The sequence below is a fragment of the Falco peregrinus genome, chromosome 4 (assembly GCF_023634155.1).
Source record: "Falco peregrinus isolate bFalPer1 chromosome 4, bFalPer1.pri, whole genome shotgun sequence".
Lineage (NCBI taxonomy): Eukaryota > Metazoa > Chordata > Aves > Falconiformes > Falconidae > Falco > Falco peregrinus.
The window spans coordinates 104468305-104490771 of record NC_073724.1 but is presented as its reverse complement, the minus strand read 5'-3'; the positions used below and the strand labels follow the sequence as shown (position 1 = coordinate 104490771).

Here is a 22467-nt window from a genome sequence, read left to right as displayed (position 1 = left end):
GACACCCACATGACAAATATTGCTCCTGTGGCATAAAACACAGCTAGATGCAAAACCCAGAAGAGAATCCAAGAAGAATCCAAAGAAAAGAAAAAGGGAAGACAGTATGGGGTTTTTAACTCCTCAGGAATGAGAAGTCTGCACCACCTGTCAATGCAATGGTACTGCACTTCATGAAAGAGCAGGAGGATCAAGGTGAACGACCAGTCTATCAAATAAGTAATGATCCAAAAGCAAAACGGAAATAATGCAACAGGGCTATAAGGCCAATGTCAATAAGGATTTCACTGCTACAGTATGAAACACCACCTTTCTAAGCTTTGTCTCTGATGCAATTTGTATTTGATGTTAATAGACCACCTTAGACAAAACATACTCTAAAGCTAAAAAAAACCACAGTGTGCAACGTCTCTGACATTATTTACTGAATTTACAGAGAGAAAATACACATTATCAACCTACAGTTTGCCACATGTGAAACAGATGAAAAAGAATGCCTACTTCAAAGGCAGCGGAGAGGTTTAAAGCCCACACGCAGAGCTTGAACAACAGTGGGGCTCCATCACAGGACTGAGGCAATCAATTAATAATACACAGTGCCTTTCACTGCAAAAAACATTCTACATTCCAAAATTTGGACCTCAGAAAAATGCTGGATTTTAACGGGAAAGAGGATGGGATTATCTTCTCCGAATAATCCAAGTCATAGGAAATCTATCTTATGTAACCTATGCTGATATTTACATCCTGTATCACGGTCTCTAGCCATACTTCAGAAAATGAGTGCAATGCTGACAATCATGATGATGAAATATTTCAGCACTGCCTACCTCAAAAACCTTTCAGTACATGCATAGGCCTGCCCTATATCAGATTTACTCCAAAGCATATATCACCTCTTGCTAAGCCTGTTTATCTGCTTACACAATATCGTGATGGCTAGTCAAATGCTTAATATACTTACTAGGTTTTCTTTCTTCAAAAATTGTATTCCGTTTTCTATCCATGCAATGCACTATTATCTTCCTAAATTTTCTGTGTCATTTTTAAGTATCTATATATTTCTTCCTCTTAATTGCAGTCTAGCATATGAAAGCTTAAAACCTATTTCAGTATATGGACAATACTTCCATCTTTTCTCTCTGAGGTCTCACCTTGTTGTGATTTTCTTGGTAACTCCGAAGAGGAGAGTGCATCCACTGAACACCACACCAGTATCTCTCTAGCTATTATGTATGCTAATGACTCAATTATACAAATTCTCATGTTGTGTGTACTCTGTTCACAAGAAGAAGAAAACTACTGCAATTACCAAGCTAAGTCCTCTTGGGTGAAGGAGCTTCCAATCCTTTGCAGGCCTTGTAGCTGGCTGGAATATACAGCTAGCTGCAATATACACCATTCCCCTTTTGTACCTGGGGATGCATCTCTTGAGGTTCACCAATGCTAAGTTATCAGTCACTCCACTATCTGGATGCCGGCTCCTTACAGTATCCAACAAGGCAGCTGCTCTACCCAGCTTCAGCAGAGGTTGGGATGCTGGTGACGCTTCTGGAAGCATCACACCAACTTCTGACTGCCGCTGTTCCCACTCCAAGGGCTCTTCCTGTTGCTACAAAATTTTATGGTTCACTTATACATCTTCTCAAGCTGACTGACCCTCCTTTGTTTCAAAAGCCTCTTTGTAAATCCAGGGTTACTGTTTAATCTTGCTGATTGAACAGCCAGACTAAAAGGAAGAACAGAACAAACCTAATCAATTAAAGACTACTTATCAAATATTCAAGTTTCTGCTAATTCTAAAAGTATCAAGTTTCTTTTGTACGTCAGGACATTACCTGTGGCCTTTGTACCTTCCCAGATCACTACCTGTGTAAAAACTCAATGTTGAATATCAGACTTTCGAACCCTGCAGTAAAAAGCAATAGTCACATTACCACTGCTTCCTCCTCTTGTCACCACAGGTATGAATTTTTCTTTTCCAGAAAAGGCTATCCAATCCCAGCATATGACCTTGATGTTCTTTTGTGAATCCAGAGACAAAGACTCAGTCAAGTTCTCAACAACATCCAGTTTATTCAATTTTGCTAACATTCCATTTTCATCCTTTAATAAATTGCCTCCCTAACTCTTAGCTTAAAATCTTTTCGGACACAGAATGCAAGAGGCTAATGCTGTTAGTCTTCATTTAATTTTTTTTTTATTGACTTAGCCTCCTCTGCAATATTTTCCATTCTTTCAGTCATATTTCTTCCCTCACATCTGTGTGTACTGCTACACTGACATACAGGGAACTGCATCCACCTACACCAGGGCAGAACATGCCCTAAATCCATGAAATCATTCATTTTCCTTTCCAAAGGAAAGGAAACTTCCAAAATTTTGCAGAACTTGCTCTCTAACAGAGTACAGTTCAGTGGAAGAACACAAGAAGACTCTTACACATCCTGATCCTAGTGGCCTCCAGAGGGCTCAATCTATTCAAGATATGAACCCCAGACATCACAAGAAAGCACTTCTGCATCCTCAAACACATCTCTTCTGACTTGCACTTAATATATTAGTCTATGTCCTGAAAGCAAATAATCCATGTTTAGATGTCTAATGCTGTATCAAACATGATCTGACATTTACAGGAATCTGGCACGCACATCTACGTACATGGTGTTGTGGCATATCTGTAATTCTTTCACACATTAACAACTTGCAAGTTCAAGAAATTTGCAATATTTAAGTAGAAAAGGAAACACTTCAGGGTTCAAAAAAAGTGTATCACCTCTTTAAATCATTTATCATTTACAAATATCTGTGGAAACACACATGTTTATCAGTTATTTCCATGTTACCAAGATTGCAGATACCTGCACCAGGACTCTCTTCAGCCATAGTTTTATTTCCGTGCCATCCTACCTGTATATTTATCATCCTGTCATTGACGACTGTAAGCTTTAATTGCAAGTTTTCTACAACAGAAGTGGTGTAAGGGACTGTGAATAAGGCCTCCACATAACACAAACAATAATTGATACAGGACAAACCAGGCCTTCGTTGAGTAACACCGCCAAACATGGAATAAAACACCTATGGTCACCACATTCGTTTACAGGAAAGACAACCTGGAACGCTGACACTCAGGGTATATACTCACACCATGTACTAGTGGGGCACAGACCCACCAGCTGTTGTATAACAGCCCAAGTCCTTACACGTTCTGGGTATTTCAAGACATAGGTAAAATATGCTGCACGTTCATTATCCTGTATGGTGGAAAACTGTCTGCCCTCACCCTCTACAAACACTGGGGTTGTTCGTCAGACCTTAATCTCCTCTGCGAGTCTCAGCTTTCTGCTTATAATGCTGTACAGAAATCCAAGCTAACTCTAAGTCATAGGGTGGGAATAGTCAATTCAGTTCAAGATTAAGACATCTACATTTGGGAATGGATTTTTAAGACTCCTATTAGGGAACTGAAACCTGTGAAACCAGACACTAGATGACTAGTTCAGTGTGAGCTGAACCACCCCCTAGGCTGGACTGACTCAACCCCCATTGATTATAAAAAAGATCAGGCATGCAGGGCACACAGACTTGTAAACACTAAAATTTCAGTATCTTAATCCTGAACTGAATGCCACTGACACCAAGTTATTTAATAAGGCACCCCAAGTATGGATTCAGCAGATGCATCAACTCTGTTTAAAACAGTCCTGCCTTAATTAAAACCTCTTCCTGCATTATCATCACTATAATCTTGCCCTCTATGTACTGAGAGAGGAGTACGGAAACAGTCCAGTGCCAAGTATCTGTAATTCAAAAGGATGAAATGTTGATTTTACTCAGTTTGAGTTTGAAACAAACGTCAACCAGCCCTTCTCACAACTCCCTGTAACAACCATCTCAGAGACCATTACAGTACCAGAGAATTGCCAGACTGTAAGACATGCAAATTGTGCCTGCCCAAACATTCTTGCATCATACCTCACAAGAGCTGACAAGACACAGTTCATAAATCTATTACTACAGAAACTACCACATGGCCTGTTTCTTAATTCTCTACATCTTCACTGTAAAAGGAAAATCTACTGAGGAACAAAGATCTGTGCATGAATTCACAGAAATGCCTTAAATACATAAGAAAAAGTCATTCCTTAGCAGATAAAAGCATATATCTCGCTCTCAAAAAAAAAAAAGAAGGGAAAAAAAGGAAAACAAACACAAAAAACCCAACCAAACAAAGAAGGAACAAAAGCCATCTTCTTGGTTAATGACATCTCCTAGAGCCATGAAGTGTAATTCAAAATACAGCATGACACAAAGATCCCTTTGTAATCATTTGAAGAAAACCACTTTATCAACCCATGCAATTGCTATGCTTCACCCCACAGGAGCATCACACATCTGATGTATATGTATTATTTTAAAGAAGGTAAAACAATCAAATAGGAAAAACACATTTTGAAGTTTAAATAGGTGGTACTCCAACAATGCTTATCTTCACCACAAGCAACCTCATCTTTTTCTTCTCTCACTCCCTCAATCTGCTTCATTAGCCCAATAAGTGTCTTCACATAATGCAGCCAAAATTTATATGAAAGGGCTCTACCAGGGCCTCAGCATCTGGCCCTGAATTTACAATGCCTTACATGAACGTGCAGTGCAGAGACATACGCGATAACAGAGGAAAAGGAACAAGAACACCTTACAAGGAATTAAGTGTCCAGTTTCCACTGCTTTCAGCTGCACCATCAACCCTGGTTTGTTCCAACCACTCTTCTGTTGCCCCAGCAAACAGACCAGAGCTTCACCTGCAGTGCCCCTGCACTGTACCAAGAGGCTGCCTGCCTACTTGCTTCTCCACTAAGAAGCACCACACCTCTCCCCCTAGCCCTGAATCAGAATCTTCCTGTCAAGTGTATCAGCATCACAAGTTTGACAGCTCTGGCTCCAGCATGCTTTTAACCACTCTAAATTGCCAGTTCCTCAGTGAAAATTTCCAGAGTCAACTCTACTGGAAGAGCTCTGTGGAGAAACTCCTCCTGAAACACTCAACATAACTGGAAAGAAAAACAGAAACAGAACATTGCAGCATGCAAAATGCTCACATTTGTAAAGGTATTATAAAAGCAGACAGACTTCAAACCCCATCTGCTACACTTAGTGGTAATATAAAAGCCCAGTTTCAAAGCTGAGAGAGACAACACATCACAGTAGGAACTAAACAAGTTAAGTTTGTTTCTTTGCTTATAGGCTACTTGTGGTTATTATTATTGACTGACAACTACTCAGTTCTACATGAAATTTTCCACAGTCTTAAAATAGGCCCCTACAACAATAGAGATGACATCACTGGCTAATGAAATTAGATTTCTTTATTGAATTCCAGAACCAAAGTACAGCTGAAATACAACAGCTAAAGATAACTATTTTTTAATGCGCCAGAGTTCAGTCTGTTTGCTGTTAATTTGTGACAGACACCAGGATTCTATTTCATGTATCAAGTATTGATCTTCTAAAAATAATATGGGGAACAGAAATAACTTCCACTGATAAGCATCTTGAAGAAATTAACAATTCTTTAAAAAAAAATAATGAAAGTAACTACGCAAACAACAATACAACTTGAAAAACCAGCTGAACTGTGTTTCAAAAGCGACAATCTAAAATATGACCTAAAAATCATTTCAGCTGTAAAAGTATTAAAAGTAAATTTAAACACTCTTGTCAGTTTTATTCTATTACAATGATCACATTTTTCACAGGAATAAACAGCAACAACTTCATATTTAACAGTTCATTCATCTCACCACCACTGAAAAGTATATCACAGTGAAGGGTACAATTGGGCAGGGGGAAGTGAAGTGGAACAAGAGGAAAAAAAAATTTAGTTTTAAAAAGAGCAATTATCATAAATCATAATCTAACTTTTTCCCAAGATTTGTATCTATCTACATATTTTCTACCACATGAAAACCCGTTAGAAATCTCTAGCAATAGCAAGACACTTTTTAGAGCGTACGTTTGCTTCCACTGAAAAATTTAATATCTGTATTTGTCTGTCACAGTAAAGCTGTAACAGCCAGACGTCTGAGAATTGGAAATGGAACGATGCTGCCTCAGCATACAAAATAAGCACATTACAGAAACAGCAAATAGCCTGGAGACAACAGGTCCTGTTAAAACTAAATCAATTTGGTAAAGGAATTATGCAGAAGTTTTCCTTCATTATTTAACAGCCATGACCAGAGTCAGAAAATTGTAATCGCCTGCTCCAGACTTCTAAACGAAACTAACTTCTAAATTCTAAAATTAAACTTCTAAACTAAAAACACTTCAGAAAGTGCTTCACTCACCGTAGGATTTTGGTGTGTTTGTGAGAAAACTAATTGGAACTATATGACATTTTTCATAGCATTTCTCCATGTGATATTGAGTAGATTTAATTTTCAAATTCTTCCTAATTGCTATTTCTTTTCTCCCCCTTTCCACATTCACCTCAGACGCACTGGTGATGCAACTGCCCAGCGGAGTTCAGGAGATAAGAACATTCTTCCCATGTCCCTTTCTCAACACCAACAACTCAAAGAAAACACAGGATGCTAAAAAGAGCAACCAACTGACTAGGAAGAAAGCAGAAAGCAAAGTGGTACAAACCAGGACGAGCTGCAGCTCTGCTTCCCCCTCAGCAGCCAAAATAGTGGACCACATGCCAGAAACATAAAAGTGCTACACAGAATGGAGTAAGGCAACTTCCCACCGTAGCAGACCCAGGAGAAACGTCTCAACAAGTCACAGCATATTCTGCAGATCAGAGATCCCACAGCAATTAAACTACAGGCTGCCCTTCCTTCCTCTGCACTGAAGTAGGATTCTAGCCAATTTAAGACTTATTAGCCCTTGCATAGTGGGGAACAGCTTTATGGAAAGGCACAGAAGATAGCAAGTTTCTTTCCTCTGTGGAAAAGAAGGCAGGCTGGTATGAATCCAACAAAAAGGAGACAGGAGATAAAAGATTTCCAGAGCTATTTTCCCAGTACTGGCCCACTGGTAGTAAATGCCAGACCTCTGAGACTCACCACAGGGACAACTTATGCAAAGAGGCACCTGGAAACTATAACGTCTCACCAACACAAAGGGGGAGAAGGGAAAAAAAAAAAGAAGTATTTTTACATACAGAACTTTAAAATGTAGACTCTGTCATAGCTTAGCTTTGATTTTGTTCCTCCCAAGTAGCTGAGGAGGTAGGGAAGAAGGTAAGTTCTCCACGCTGCTGTCTTGTTTCTCAACAAATTACTGCCACACAGCTTCTAGAGAAATAAAGTATCTTTGTTCTGAGGGCAATTCTGTCCAAAGCTCTTGTTCTAGCATCTCACTGCAAATCAAGATTCATTAGCAAATTCCTACAGCACTTGAGAAACAAATGCTTGCCTGCATTAGTTGCACACACTGAGTGACTTGCTGTTATTACCTTTGGCTAAAATAGGAGTTAGCCTATAAACAACCAAGGCTGTGGAAGGAGGCAATTAGGTATTGCAGGACAGGCTCTCTCTGAACAATTTACATGAAATCTGAGCTTTCAAGATCCTTACAAAGGTTAAAAAAACTGATCAGGTGGAATCATCAGCAGGACACACTGAAATTGTGAACAGAATCCTGTATGCAAATGGAGAAGAGACACACAGCACAGAAATAAAAGCTCAGAACAGTATGTTTACCTTTCCCAGAAAAGACAGTAAGACTATTATAAATATTCCCATGAAGGGCTGCAGGCTTTGATGTTTATCTCAGAGGGCGCAATTCAATGTTCAATCACACCAACAGAAAGTTCTCCCTTGATTCAGATGGGTCTTGTATCTGATCCAAGCTCAATGACAGTACATTATGGTATGACAAAGACAGAAACACTTAGGACATTTATACAGAGTAAATTCAAAGAGGAGAGACAGATTTATGACAACTCATGCATTTAACTTGCAGTGCTCAGGATGCCTTTTACATGGAGAAGCTCTTCAGTAGTTTTCAAAAATGAAATACCACTTCAAATGGCACAAACCAACTAAATCTGGTATACAGCTATAAATATAGTCCCTTAGGGTTCCATTTAAATGATACAGAAACCACTGCAAATCATTATTCTTCAAGAATTGATAAAATCCATGACTATTGTCCTGGTTTCAGCTGGGACAGAGTTAATTTTCTTCTTAGTAGTTAGCACAGTGCTGTGTTTTGGCTGTGATGTGAGTACATGTTGATAGCACACTGATGTTTTTAGTTGTTGCTGAGTGATGTTTATACTAAATCAAGGACTTTTCAGTTCCTTGGGCCCTGCCAGCCAGAGGGCTGGAGGGGCATGGGACATTGGGAGGGGACACAGCCAGGACAGCTGACCCAAGCTGGCCAAAGAGGTATTCCATACCATATGACGTCATGCTGAGTGTATAAACTGGGGGAAGAAGAAGGAAGGGGGGGACATGAGGCATTACGGCGTTTGTCTTCCCGAGTAACCGTCACCCATGATGGAGCCCTGCTCTCCTGGGGATGGCTGAGCACCTGCCCGCCCAGGGAAGTGGGGAATGAATTCCTTGCTTTGCTTTGCTTGCGTGCGCGGCTTTTGCTTTACCTATGAAATTGTTCTTATCTCAACCCTCGAGTTTTACATTCCTTTCCAATCCTCCTCCCCACCCCTCTGGGTGGCGAGGAGTGAGCAAGCAGCTGCGTAGCGCTTGGTTGCCAGCCAGGGTTAAACCACAACTATATAAAGGGTACAGCTCAAGAAACATGTCTTACGTACCTGAAAAGCACACTGTGGAGCTTCAGCAAACCCAGAAGGCTCACTTGAACAAAAATCTGAACTCAGCATTAGGTTGTAGTGATTAAAATTTTAATGCCTTCCACTTGGTTTAAGAGACATTTTGGTTCTACTATCCAATCTCTTTTTAAATATTGACCACTATTACTACTATTTCACCTACCACAACCATGCTACTAGTATGGACAGAGAAAAAAAAACCCACACTTTGGTATAGCCACTACCAGAGTAATTCCTTAAATAGATAAAGACACTTGCTGCCTTTCCTTAAAAGAAAAAGCAATATAAGTGTAAACAGTAAATTAAACTGAAACAGCACCTAACCAATATAATAAAAATAAGAGCAGGACCACAAAGCTCCATAAAGCTGACACAACAGTATCAAGTGCCTGCCTACCTTGTTAGAGCTCATACAAAACATGAAATAGGCGCTGGCTGTCAAAGGCTAGGTACAATCTAGACTTCCTAAAGGCTTCTGATAAAATCTCCCAAGCAGCTATTACAGAAAAAGCTGCTGCCTATAGCAGCTACAGATCTCTGTTTGTTAACCAAGACAGATTAGAAATAGATCAACAAATAAGAAGCAAAAGTGCCAGGAAAATGGTCAATTATCAGCCTAAAAAATGAGTACTAGCAGTATACCTCATTCTATCAGTTCTAGGACAACCATCAGTCATATATATATCAAAAGGACTGGTAGAGTTTTTCTTTGTAACATTGCTCTGCTTTCAAGGCTTCAGTGAGTCACGTTTTTCTTTATAGATGAAGGCACTCAATATCTGCAGGCTAAGAGATGATGAATACGTGTTCAGACGAACAGAAGTTAGGCAGAGGTCAAGGATGACCCACACAGGGTCCTGCTGTTAAACCCTGAGCCACAAATCTGACTCAAAACCTCAAAGCTTCCCTTTCGCAGACATTAGGTCAGGGGCCTAGCCAAAGCATCACAGCAGTTCAGTGTTTATACCAGCCTTCTGCCAGGCCAAGGCACGGGGACAGGAGGCAGAGTAAGGAATTCCAAGAAAAGCAGAAGCTAAGGAGAAGAGAGTGACAAGCCTGGGGCTTCCACAACAGGGCTGGATTTTAAGAAAACGGGACAGAACAATATAAATCATAGCACGGTGCCAACACAACACACCCTTTAGGAAAATTATGCCCTCTGGCATGGGGCAATGGGTATCCCACAGCAGTCTTGGACAGAACAGGGCAGAGCTGATGAGGAGACCACTGATGATGAGGATGACAGGGTGTCACTAACTGTTTACTGGGGCAAGATCTGCAGCAAGGAAGGAGAAATTCTTTTATGAGAGAATGGTTTGGGTTGGAAGGGACCTTCAAGATCATCTAGTTCCAAGCCCCCTGCCATGGGGGGGGACACCTCCCACTAGACCAGGTTGCTCACAGCCCCATCCAGCCTGGCCTTGAGCACTGCCAGGGATGGGGCAGCCACAGCTTCTCTGGGCAGCCTGTGCCAGTGCCTCACCGCCCTCACGGTAAAGAATTTCTTCCTAATATCTCATCTAAATGTACCCTCTTTCAGTTTAAAGCCATTCCCCCTTGTCCTATCGCTACAGGCCCTACTAAAGAGTCTGTCCCTACCTTTCTTGTAAGTCCCCTTTAGATAATGGGAGGCTGCTATTAAGTCTCCCTGGAGCCTTTTCTTTAGGCTGAACAACCCCAAGTCTCTCAGCCTGGCTTCACAGGACAAGTGGATCAGAGGTGATTCAGCCCTCTTGATCGTTTTTGAGGCCCTCCTCTGGACTCGCTCCAAAAGGTCCATGTCCTTCCTGTGCTGAGCTGGATGCAGCTCTCCAGGTGGCTCTCATTAGAGCAGAGTAGAGGAGGAGAATCACCTCCCTTGACCTGCTGGTCACATTTCTTTTTGATGTGGCCCAGGATACAGTTGGCTTTCTGGGCTGTAAGTGCACATTGTCAGGCCATTTTGAGCTATAGGCTGGATATACTCATAGCACTACTTAGCTCATTATAGAAACGATACCTCTATATTTCTAAAATTCTAATTAATCAAGGCTTACATGACGGCATCTAAAACGGCAAATTAGGAAAAGCAGAAAACCAGCAATCTCAATATTGATCAAGCTCCCACTGCAAACCTGCAAAAGGAAATTTGACGCAGGCTTTAACTAAGATTTCTGAGACAGCTGCAAACTTGTCCAGGCTCCTAAGATGAAATACTGTAAAATTACATATCTTTAGAGACACCAAATGGAGGCACTGAAAATAACACCTAACTCAAAACAGAAAATTCTCAATGGAAAGGACTGTTCCCTGTTTTGCAGTACTTTGTTCAAATTCATGGACACAGGAAATATGGTTTGCCATTAAGCTTAATAAAAATCACTCCGAACTAAATTTACTCCATTGCCTTTCTTCTCCTGCTATGACAACTTCTGAATTAAATAAAGTTGTATTCAATAACACAACACTGGAACTCATATTTATTAATATTTTCAGTGTATCAGCTCCTATAAAGAAAGGGTGAACATGGTGATTTATAAAATGCCATTACAAGCCTACAGGACATTCTAAAAGTCTCACTTTATTCTGCCGTTTCCCAAGAGATGTCAAAGAAATGGGTCAAAACCAAAAGTGATTAGTCCGAGACCCTCGCTTTTCCTGGAGTATCATGGGACAAAATACATCAAATGTCTCACTGCTCTGCCTACATACTGTTCAGTGGTTTTTACAAAATAGGTAGTACAGAGTAATAGTGAGATTTTTCTCCTTCAAATGAAGTTTAATCTGTCTTGTAAACTCCCCAAAACACAACATATTGCACCAACTAGAACAAAATTGAGCCACTTGGCTTCCCTGTGCTTCTTGACAAAGCTGTTTCATGTGACTGAAATAGGAAAGAGAATCTCACACCTATATTTCTGCCTCATTTCACAGAGGTGCAAGAACTTGGATTGCTGTAGATTATCTGATGCAAGATAAATGCAGCGTTGTGAAGAATCATGCCCTTATTTTCTTCTCAAGTTTATTGATATTTAAATGACACATGCCAGTAAGTATTCCCTTTTCAACAGAAATCAAGTTTACAAAAACAAATTAGACTCATAATGATTCCTCTTAACAAAACAGTACAAAGTGTTTTGTTACTGGATAAATTCATTCACTGCTGAGGAAAAGACTGATTCTCAAAAATGCGATCTAAGTTGCAAGGCATCACTGAAGATGGCAGTGACACACAGTGCCGTTGCAGATGTGTTATTAGTGGAGTACCCCAGGGTACTGAAGATACTGAGGCCAACACTGTTTACCATCTCGTTAATGATCCGGACAATGGGGCAGAGTGCATCCTCAGCAAGTTTAGAGACAATACAAAACCAGGAGGAGCAGGTGACATACCAGATGGTTGTGCCAACATTCAGAGGGACCTCCTGGACAGACTGGAGAACTGGTGCAACAGGAACCTCATGAAATTCAAAGGGAAGTGCAAAGTCCTGCACCTGGTCAGGAATAACCACATGCATCACTATACACTAGGGGCTAATCAGCTAGAAAGCAGCTTTGCCCAAAAGGACCTTGGGGTCCTGGTAGACAAGAAGTGGAATGTGAGCCACCAAGGCACTCTTGCAGAAAAAAATGCCAACAGCCTCTTAGGTTACATTAGGAAGAGCACTGCCAGCAGGTCAAGGGAGGTGATCCTTCCTCTCTACTCAGCATTGGTGAGGATGCATCTAGAGTACTGTGTCCAGTACTGAGACTGGGCTTCCCACTACAAAAAATGTATGTACTTACTGGAGCAAGTCCAGCACAGGGCTGTGAAGATGATTAAGGAGTATCTTCATATGAAGAGATGCTGAGAGAGCTGGGACAGATCAGCTTGGAGAAAAAATAGCTCAGGCTCAGATAAGATGGCTCTTACCAATGTGTATAAATACCTGATGGGAGGGACTGAAGAAGAAGGAGCCAGACCCTTCCTAGTAGTGTCCACCAACAGGACAAGAGACAACAGGCACAATTTAAAACCCATGTGATTCCACCTGAACACAAGAAAACAGATATTTGTACTGTGACAGAGGTCAAATGCTGGAACAGGTTGCCCAGAGAGGTTCTACAGTCTCTATCTGCAGAGGTAATCAAAACACAACTGGACAGTCTTGGACAACCTGCTTCAGCTGACCCTGCTTAAGCAGGGGCATTGAACTAGATGACCTCGAGGTCCCTTCCAATCTAAACAATTCTGTGAATGCAGTAACTTTGAGAACCTGCACTGATAGCTAAGGCATTACACACTAGGATGGCATTTATGTTTAAGTCCCCTGCTCTGCCACAGGTTTCTCTTTCATATGGCAAAGCATTTTAGTTACTAGAATATGCCTAACAGGTTCTGGAAAGACAAGCATACAAACAACTGAAAGAAAAGCTGTTTGCATGAGTTAGTATAAGAATAAACTACATGAGGCATCCTGCTTCTTTTCCTCCTCTGAAGCATCTAGGTAGCCAACTTCCAAAATAGGATAACAGAAACAGTTGGGTTGCAACATCTCTTTATGGCACTTGTTATTTAAACGTATGCATTTAATGCTGAGAGAATAAAGAAAGGACAAGACATACGACTAGGTTTATGTACTTCCATTATGTTGCAGCCTAATTTATTTAGGTGGGGGAAAAAAAGTCACACTACAGAGAAAAGAGACAGATACCAAAGTTTGCCACTGTATATGCAACTCCAATTATTTATTATCAGAGTGTGTAAATTTTGTACATGGTAAGCTTTACTGGAAATAAGAGTGGGGGGCTTCGCTCCTAAAATAGCTAACTTGCATATTACTGCAACTGATACTTGTATTTTAAAATCAGATGAAGAGCTAAGTGCACAAAAACACATTAAAGAAATCGTCAAAAGTTGTAGAAGTACCAGAAAGAAAAGCCATTATATAATGCAGCATTTCATGGGCCAATGGCTTGTTTTACTACATGTGCTTTGATTGTCTGCACCTGGAAAGCGCATTAATGGCCCACTAGGAAAACGCACTGAAACCTGGGAGCCATCCTAACAGACTGCATCCAATGCCTATGCCTGAAATATCTAGAAGTGGCCCAAATTTGGCTGTTTCCCTGATTGAAATGTACACATTCCAATTTTTAACAGCATCATAATGCTCCAGGCAGTCCACTTCCCAGAAAGGTTTGTATTTCTCAGGTGATTAAAATCACTCTGCTTTTGGCCATCTCTGAGACCATCACAGAGGTGTGCTGTAATATAATCTTCCAGAAATGCACTGCCTATGGTGCCTCATCAACGAAGTAACAGAGCATCTGTGCTAGAGTCAGACTTTTAATTGAAATGGAAAGGGTAAGAAAGCCTGGGGCTGCAGACTGAGGCAGAATATGTAAAATTATATCACCAATACAGTTTTTACAAAGTAAACTAAAATAACCTTCTTTTTTTTACAAGATCAAAATAGGAAGAGCTATAAGTGGGGCTATCTACTGATGCTGTACTGCTCTGAATGCCTAGCATCTATCAGAAAAATTAAACTTAGGACAGGTAAACTGCACAGATCAATTACAGCCCTTTTGCTAGAGAAAAGACATGGAAGAAACAGACGTTCCCATGTGCTACTTAGCATGGAGGTGTTGGCACTTTTAAAGACAACACCACAGTTGAACAGGGGAGAACATGCTATCTCTGAGACAAGGCTAAGCATAAAAGCCACATGAGAAAGTAGCCCCTAGACTGGGAGATTCCAAAAGAATAGTAGGAATCCAACTGCCACTGTGCATACCACACAAACAACTAATGCCAGATGTTCCTACCCTAGAGTGGATGCCTTTGCAAATGGTGAACAAATATATCCATGGTAAGGCTGAGAGGACTGGCAATACCAGCACCCCATTTTCAAGTGACCAAGAACACAGATGCGCCACTGCCACACATGTTGATGGAAAAATCTAACCTTCCTTAGACTCACTCCTAGTCCCAGGAGCTCCACTTCCACTACACAACTTGCAAAAGAGGAAGCTGATGCCAAAGCCCAGAGCATTGGCTCTGTCAGACATAGGAGAAGCTTCTAGGAGCTTCTCACAGAAGGACCCCTGTTGCCTTCCCTCTACCAAAACCTTGCCACGCAAATCCAATACATAAGGTCAAATAGCAAAGACGTGCCACAGTAGTGCTTCAGGCAGAGAAGATAACACTAAATTTGTAGAACATGGATGAGCACAGATGGACCAGATGAATGCAAATAGAGTAAAAGTAAACACAGTAATCAGAGCACCAAGACTAGATAATATGGACTGTTTTCTTGATATGTTGCATGACTTTGTGCTAGTCCACTGTTCTTCCATTTCTCTTCCCACTCTTTGTCTACATCATCTGCGTATGTTGGAAGCTCATGAGATCAACGTCTACCTCTGCTTGCCTGACTAGCTCAGTAAGGTTCAAACACTGATTGAACCTTCTGCAGGTAATATATACACATTAGTCTACTGTAAAAGTACTGAATATAAAAATAACGGGAGGCTTATGCAGACCAGAGGGAACAGGGAATGACAGTGAAAAATGGAAGTAGAAACACAAACAGGAGTGATACACTTTCTAAGATTAATAGAAAATGAAGGAAGGTCGATGGGAGAACTGGATGCTAAGATTTAAAAATAGGATATCACTGTCACTGAAATCTTCCAGCGACAACATCTCAATGCAGTTACTTATTTAATCAGCATATCACATTACCTGACTTGCTTGATACTAAACTCAGGTAAGTATGAACAGACACCATGGAAAATCAAATTAACTTGTATTAAACAATACAAAACTGAAACTTCTCAGTAAAGCACATCAAAACACATACAAACAAGTTTACCTTGGCTCCTAAACTGAGAGAGATTATTTCATCCTCAAAAGCGGAATGTGTATCAATATGAGGAGGAATTCCTGCATAAAAAAAAAAAAACAACAAAAGAGATCAGTATAGTAATAATAGAGTGCTATCTCTGTTAGCAAGCCCTGTTTCCATGGATGTCCATATAGAAAACTGGGATGTACGGTTGAACAAACAAAACATCATAAACAAGGGAGTTGCTGTCCAAAAGAATTCAGGACAGTTGTCTGATTTAACTATGCCTCTAATCTGGGCATGTAACACAAGCGTCCTTTATAATGAGTGGAAATATCTAGAAGATAGTTCAGGGCACCCAAAGGCCTCACCCTATGAAAACTCCAAATGCCTCTTTGCCGCAGAGAGCAGTAGAAATCACTATGTTCTCCTCCTAGGCAGTTTAGCACTTCATGCAAACAGTTGTGCTGCATTAGGTGATTTGAGCCTTAGTTCATCCATGATCACATATTTATCACTCACTCTTCAGAGAGTAGTCATCCCAAATACTCCCTCTACTGCTAAGCAGATGACTGCTAAAGGTCTCTGCTTCAGAATTAGGACCTACTAGCACAAATGTTCCCAGCAGAACTCCACACACCATTGCTAGGCTAACCCCTGGGTAGTACATCTGTTGGTGCATGTATGAGTAAACACAAGGAGTTGAGAATTGCCAAAGGGACAGCAAATTTATTTTTTCTTTTAGATCTGCTAATTGGAAAGAAACTGCCATTCCCCACAGCTCGTGCCACATATTTTATCATCAAGTGCTGAAACAGCAGTGTGCATATCCCAGCAAGATCTCACTTCATGTGGGGAACTGCAGTCAACAGTGAAGCAAAGCCAGCAGACCACTTTGGAGAATGCAACCATGCCTTCCTTTGACACCACAACAGGCCCAGACAGATACAGTAAATCCTATGTGAACCAAACCAAACCATTTACAAAACTCTACCCAAGTTCATTTTGGACACTATCAAATTCCTAAGCCAAAAACATTTTTTCTTAACAGTCAGTCAGCCCTATAAAGCATCCTTATTATATGCCAGATTTTACTTTCAGATGCAAGTATTCTGAATTCCATTAGTTTCAGTGAAAGCAATACAAGTGTTTTATGAGGTCAGCATTTAACCAGATAGAAAAATCCATTAGACTTGAAAACCAAGGACATGCATCTGTTTGTGCTCGCTTGTAACTTTTTGCCTCCGTATAAAGCACTGAAGCTCCGCCTTCAGATATGCACTGAAATCAGTGCAATTCAATTCCCTGTATAACAGGGTAACATCAACTACTCCCTTCAGCATCACTCAGACATTTCAGTCAAGACCACAATGACCTGCTTACCTGCTGTTTATACTCCATATATGCAGCACATAGTAAGAGTCATCTAAGCATTCAAAAGTGGATGCTAACTTTCAAGTATAAATATACAACTTTAAACATTATTAGGACCCTGAATGAAAAAAGCACCCTCAAAAAGGAATTTATTTAATGTGTCTTAAATGTGGCTTCTACAGCTTAGATACCCCAAGTCATCAGTCACTTTCTAAAATCTCAAGTGTAATTTCCAATGACAATCTGGCTTGGAACACAGATACTAAAGGTATTAATTGGACTGCACTCTGTGCTTGTTAATATCCTAACAATTTGCTCTTAAGAAAGGGTATTTTGTTTAGATTTGGGTTGGTTTGTTTTTTTTTAAACAAACTGCTTCTATTCTTGATAGAAATCTAGAATTCTAACTAATATCCTCTGATGATCCAGCCAGAAGTACAAAACTGTACCAATTTAACAGATTGTCAGATACATAAACTAATAGGATCAGCTTTTCAGACCTTTGTTTGGCAGACACTGTCAGACATTAATTCTGAAAGAAAAGCTGTTGTCCTTCTCTTCCCAAGGACGCATGAGATACCCACTCTAGAAAGCAAGCCAGATTCTTAGCCTTGATGAAAGCGCAGCACATGATTTATTCCCTAGAAGTGTGATTAGAAACAATTTTTTCTTCAAATGTCTCCAGTTTGGGAAAGATTACAGTAACAGAGTAATTTCTTATTCCTCAGATAAGGGAACACTACTTGCATCATACTTAAGAGTCACATATACTAATGTTATATCCTATGGACTAACAGCAAGCGCCATTTCCTGGAGACTGTATGCATAGTACAGGAAGAAAGAAGAATCTGGAGTGAAAAAATGCACTCTACTACAAAACCAAATATGACTATTCATTCCTATATCTTTTTATGGTTAGTTTCCATCTTACATCCTCAGACTCTGAAACACAATCAATTTCCATAACAGTAGTATCAAAAACTGTACTTGTAAACACAAGCTTCCTGGGCTCAGAAACCAGTATCAAGACTTTAGTTCTGATTCAAAGCATCTCTGGTCACAGAGGAAATACACTAAGCAGGCGCTGAAATCCTGTCCCTACACGTCACACTTAAGATGCTACACTTCTGATTTTCAGTAATGTTGTACTGGTTTGGCTGGGATAGAATTAATTTTTTTTCCTAGTAGCTCATATAGTGCTAGGTTTTGCATTTGTGATGAAAACAGTATTGGTAATACAAGGATGTTTTGGGTATTGCTGAGCAGTGCTTACACTGCATCAAGGTCCTTTCTGGTTTCTCATGTTTCCCTGCCAGCAAGTCAGCTGGGGATGCACACGGAGTTGGGAGGGGACACAGCTAGGACACCTGACTAAAGCGATATTCCATACCATATCACATTGTGCTCAGAAACAAAACTAGGGGTGAAGTTTACAAGGGATGCCATTACTCAGACTATCTGGGCATTGGTTGGCTGGTAGTGAGCAATTGCTTGGGGACTTTTTTTGCCTCACTTTTTTTTTCATTTTTTATTTTGATGGTGGGAGTTGCTTTGGTTTTTCCTTTGGTGTTTTTTTAAAAAAACCTTATTAAACTGTCTTTATCTTAACCCATGGGTATTCTCACTTCTCTCTCTCCAACTCTCTCCCCTATCTCATTGAGGTAGAGTGATCGAGCGGCTGTGTGGTGCTTAGCTGTCTACCAGTGTTAAACCACAATGTAAGGTGTAAAGAGCTCAACATTGTTGAAGGACAAATAAACTTACCTTGTCCAGGTTCATACTGATTTACAGTCAGTTGATCAGGTTTATGTTTGATATATCCCTGCTTCAACCATTTATCCAACAATAGGTTGCAAATTTCAGGAAGACCTAGTTACAGAAACAAAAGAGTAAGCAAAACGGGATAGATTTTTGCATTTTTATCCTTTCTTTTTACAACAAATATAGTAACTGGTCAAAATACATAGAAACAACTTCACAGAAACATAAGCCCATCTTCAATAATGAACACACTGCATTTTCTGTAACACATACATCAGAACTGGGGGCCTGATCTGCAAGTCCAATATATTTACAACATCCTGCCATTCAAAAGGCCATTTCCCCAAGACCTCGACATTCAGAAGCAGATCACTCTTTACAAATGCAAACTGCATCATCTCTACACATAAATAAAAGCATATCAAATCACAGGCAATGCTTCCACCAACTACATTAAAAATGCTGCAGTTAAGAAGCAAAATTATTATGCAGAAATTCAGAAGTTGTGCAGAGGTTAAGTATCACCAAAAATATCTGCGGAAGTTAAATTGTTCTTGAAACAGGACTGAAAGTTTCAGTGCTTCACTGAATTTTTGGTTTGTTATTTTACCAGAGGACTTCTCAGGTAAAATTCTGTTGGAGGTAACACCCAGAAACATGGTAGTAATAGCTCTTCCATGATAATATTGATTTTTATTTTTCAGTTGTTCTCCCCCAATGAAGTGTTTATGCTTTTCTCACAAAAAATAGACTATCTGTGAGACTAGAAAACAGCTGAAATGTCAATGCTTTTATGATTACATAGCTTCACTGTTAAAACCTCAACGTAACCAGAATCCTTCCATTGCAAGCTACATCCACCCCGTGACACATGCGTCACCTTAAACACCTTCAAGTTTTACAGGAATTTAGCTCCCCTATTTTACTATTTTTAAACCTAAGACTATAAGATGACTCACTTGCTTTCCTCTGAGTCACAGCTCTCAACTCCAAATAAGAGTTACACAAACCTTTTCAAAATTGCTTTCAGTCCAAAGGAATTTTTATTTTGGTGTGCATCCAACAAGTTTCAAGCTAGTCAAGATAAATATACCCAGCAATAGACATCACAACCCCCAAACAAATGAATATGTAATTTGTAACACATAATTGCTTTATGAAACAAAAACTAAAAAAGAATGGTAACTACAATCCCAAAAACCTTATTTGACTGCACCTCAATGGGCATCAATGCCTGCCTGCAAGTGACTGGAAAACAAGCTTTGAGCACTCACAGTAATTTGGAATGGATCTCATTCAAAAGAACAATTTCATTCAAATTACAGATTACAAATGTATGTGTTTAAGATACAGTTAAGGATCTTCTTTTATTAGAATCTCACATCCATATCTCAGTAAGACTTAAAGGCTTTATATAATGATTCAAACATCAGTACAAAATAAGTATGATTTAATAGGGAAGTTCTCACCTCCAGGTAAAGGTTTGTCTTTATCAACATTGTTGTTATCATAGCAAAACTCATATCCAAAATGTTTCACTCTTCTATACTTTAAAGTCTTCTGGGCTGTAAAACCACACAATTTTAAAGTAAGATTAGACTACATAAAACAACCCAAACAATTTGCTATGCTTCCCTTGTCATCTGACCTATTAAACCTAAAACATTTTTTAATTAACAGTTAAAACAATTTATGTGACCCTTGTCCTTCATGGCTCACACTTCTGCCTTATCACCTTTTGTATTTCATCAAGCATCACATTCACTGCTGTCTGAAGTCAAACTGATGGTGGTTTTGTATATGCAAAAAGTAGAGAGTACCAATTTTCTTTCGCTATACTTAATGCATCTTTATTCTTGATCAATCTCTGAAATTGCAATTGATACAGCAGGATCCTTCACTTTCACGAATCACCAAGTTCACATTAGCTAAGGTCAATAACCCTTTATGCTGTTCCAAGGAATAAAATTTACACAGAAACTTTGAAATTAATTCCAAGATGTACTGGGTCTGGCTGAGCCCCATAGCAGCCCTCACAGTGCTGTGCTTTGTATTGGCTTTTTTTTGACTGCTGCTGAGCAGTGCTCGCACAGCATCACGGCTGCCTCTCGAACATTCCCTCCTCTCACCAGTAGGCTGGGGGTGAGCAACATCCTGGGAGGGGACATAGCCAGGACAGCTGACCCACACTGACCAACAGGATATTCCTTATCATATGATGTCTGTTGAGATATAAAAGCTAAGAGAAAAGAGAAGGAAGGGAGGGCATTCATTATTTATGTTTGTCTTCCAGAGCAACCACTACATGTACTGAAGCCCTTATTCCTCTGAAGCAGCCAAACATTCTCTACTTCCCATCAGCAGGTGATAACATCTTTTGTTTTACTATGCTTCCACACACACAACTTCTGCTATTGCTTCATTAAACTGCCTTTACCTTAACCCACAATTATATATTTTTTGCATCTTATCTTCTCCCGCCCAACCTCATTCTGCTGAGAAGGGGAATGATAGAGCAGCTAGGTGAGCACCTGACACCCAACCAAGGTCAACCCACCACACAAGAACAATTCATTTATTAAAAGATCTAAATCCACAGAGCTCAAGTGAAAGCACAAAAGCATCCAGAATGTCTCAGTGACTTCTTTTTGATTTAAAAGAAGACACAGCTCCTCAGCTGTACATCAGATGGGAAGGGTAACCTTCACTGAACATTTTTATGCTTGGCGTAAGACACCTAAAGAAGACTTTAGTTGGTTTTGGATGCAGGAATATTATTCAAGCAAACCCATACCAGAATATCAATTCAGACCACTTGCCACCACTTGCAATATAAGACCAATTCCTAAAATACTAAAACCGAATACACAATGATTTCAAACAATACATTTACCAAGATGTAGACATCTTGTAAACTGAAACCGTAGGAAAAAACAGCACAGAAGTATGGAAGGTCTGGATTTCTATCATTTTGCCCACCATTTCGAGTATCTTCATCTCCTGTCCAGTCAATACTTTCCAACATCCTCCTTTCTTCCTCTGGAGAAATAATCTTTTCAATGATCATTAGGCCTGGAGGCAAGCTTGTAGGAACAACATTCTGCCACAAAACTAGGGTGTATGGAAAAAGAGAATATTATCACTGTTTAGAGAAAATAAAACCATGTGTTCCCTACAGGAATACCAACTATATATGAGAATATAATAAAGCTGCAGATATTTACTTTAACGATACAACAGAACACTCATTGTGATCTTATTTGGTTTTGGCATGACAAAACAAGGCAAGGCCCAAGTTTTTCATGACGCAAAGCACTCTTTAAACATTCTACTGCATAAGACCAGCAAGATTACACACTATTCAAAGGCAAAACTACTTTTCATTTTCCTGTCAAAACAATGGTAAAGAGAATTTCCCAATCATGTCAGGATTCTACCTGCATATCATTTTAGTTTTCTAGAATTTTGGTGATTTGGTAAATCACCAGACTACTCTCTGTCCAGAGAAGCAACCTGTAATCAAATACGAAGGAATATAATGCAATAGCTAGGTGAACACAAAATGTTGGTGATGTAGAGACATTCAGTTTGCTATCCTAACAGTTTATAAAAAACTATTCACTTGCAGAATGTACAGACCAACACCAGGAACACTTTTCAGCAGACAATATAAAAGCTCATAGAAAGAGCAACAGTTACTGTGCTAAACAGCTT

General features: G+C 39.9%; 1 protein-coding gene across 7 annotated transcripts in view; it reads right to left on the bottom strand.

The window, feature by feature from the left end:
• The window catches only part of ALKBH8 (alkB homolog 8, tRNA methyltransferase), a 49930-nt gene that overhangs the window by 19011 nt on the left and 8452 nt on the right, over window positions 1-22467 (bottom strand). For 6 of the 7 annotated variants that reach the window (XM_055801621.1, XM_055801623.1, XM_027778335.2 and 3 more), the window contains exons 4-7: window positions 21733-21864; window positions 20223-20318; window positions 18757-18861; window positions 15646-15716 (exon numbers count right to left, since the gene is read on the bottom strand). In XM_055801621.1, the coding sequence (XP_055657596.1) occupies window positions 15646-15716; window positions 18757-18861; window positions 20223-20318; window positions 21733-21864 (404 nt within the window). The remainder of the gene's footprint in view (window positions 1-15645; window positions 15717-18756; window positions 18862-20222; window positions 20319-21732; window positions 21865-22467) is intronic. The other variant, XM_055801622.1, reaches the window with a different exon arrangement.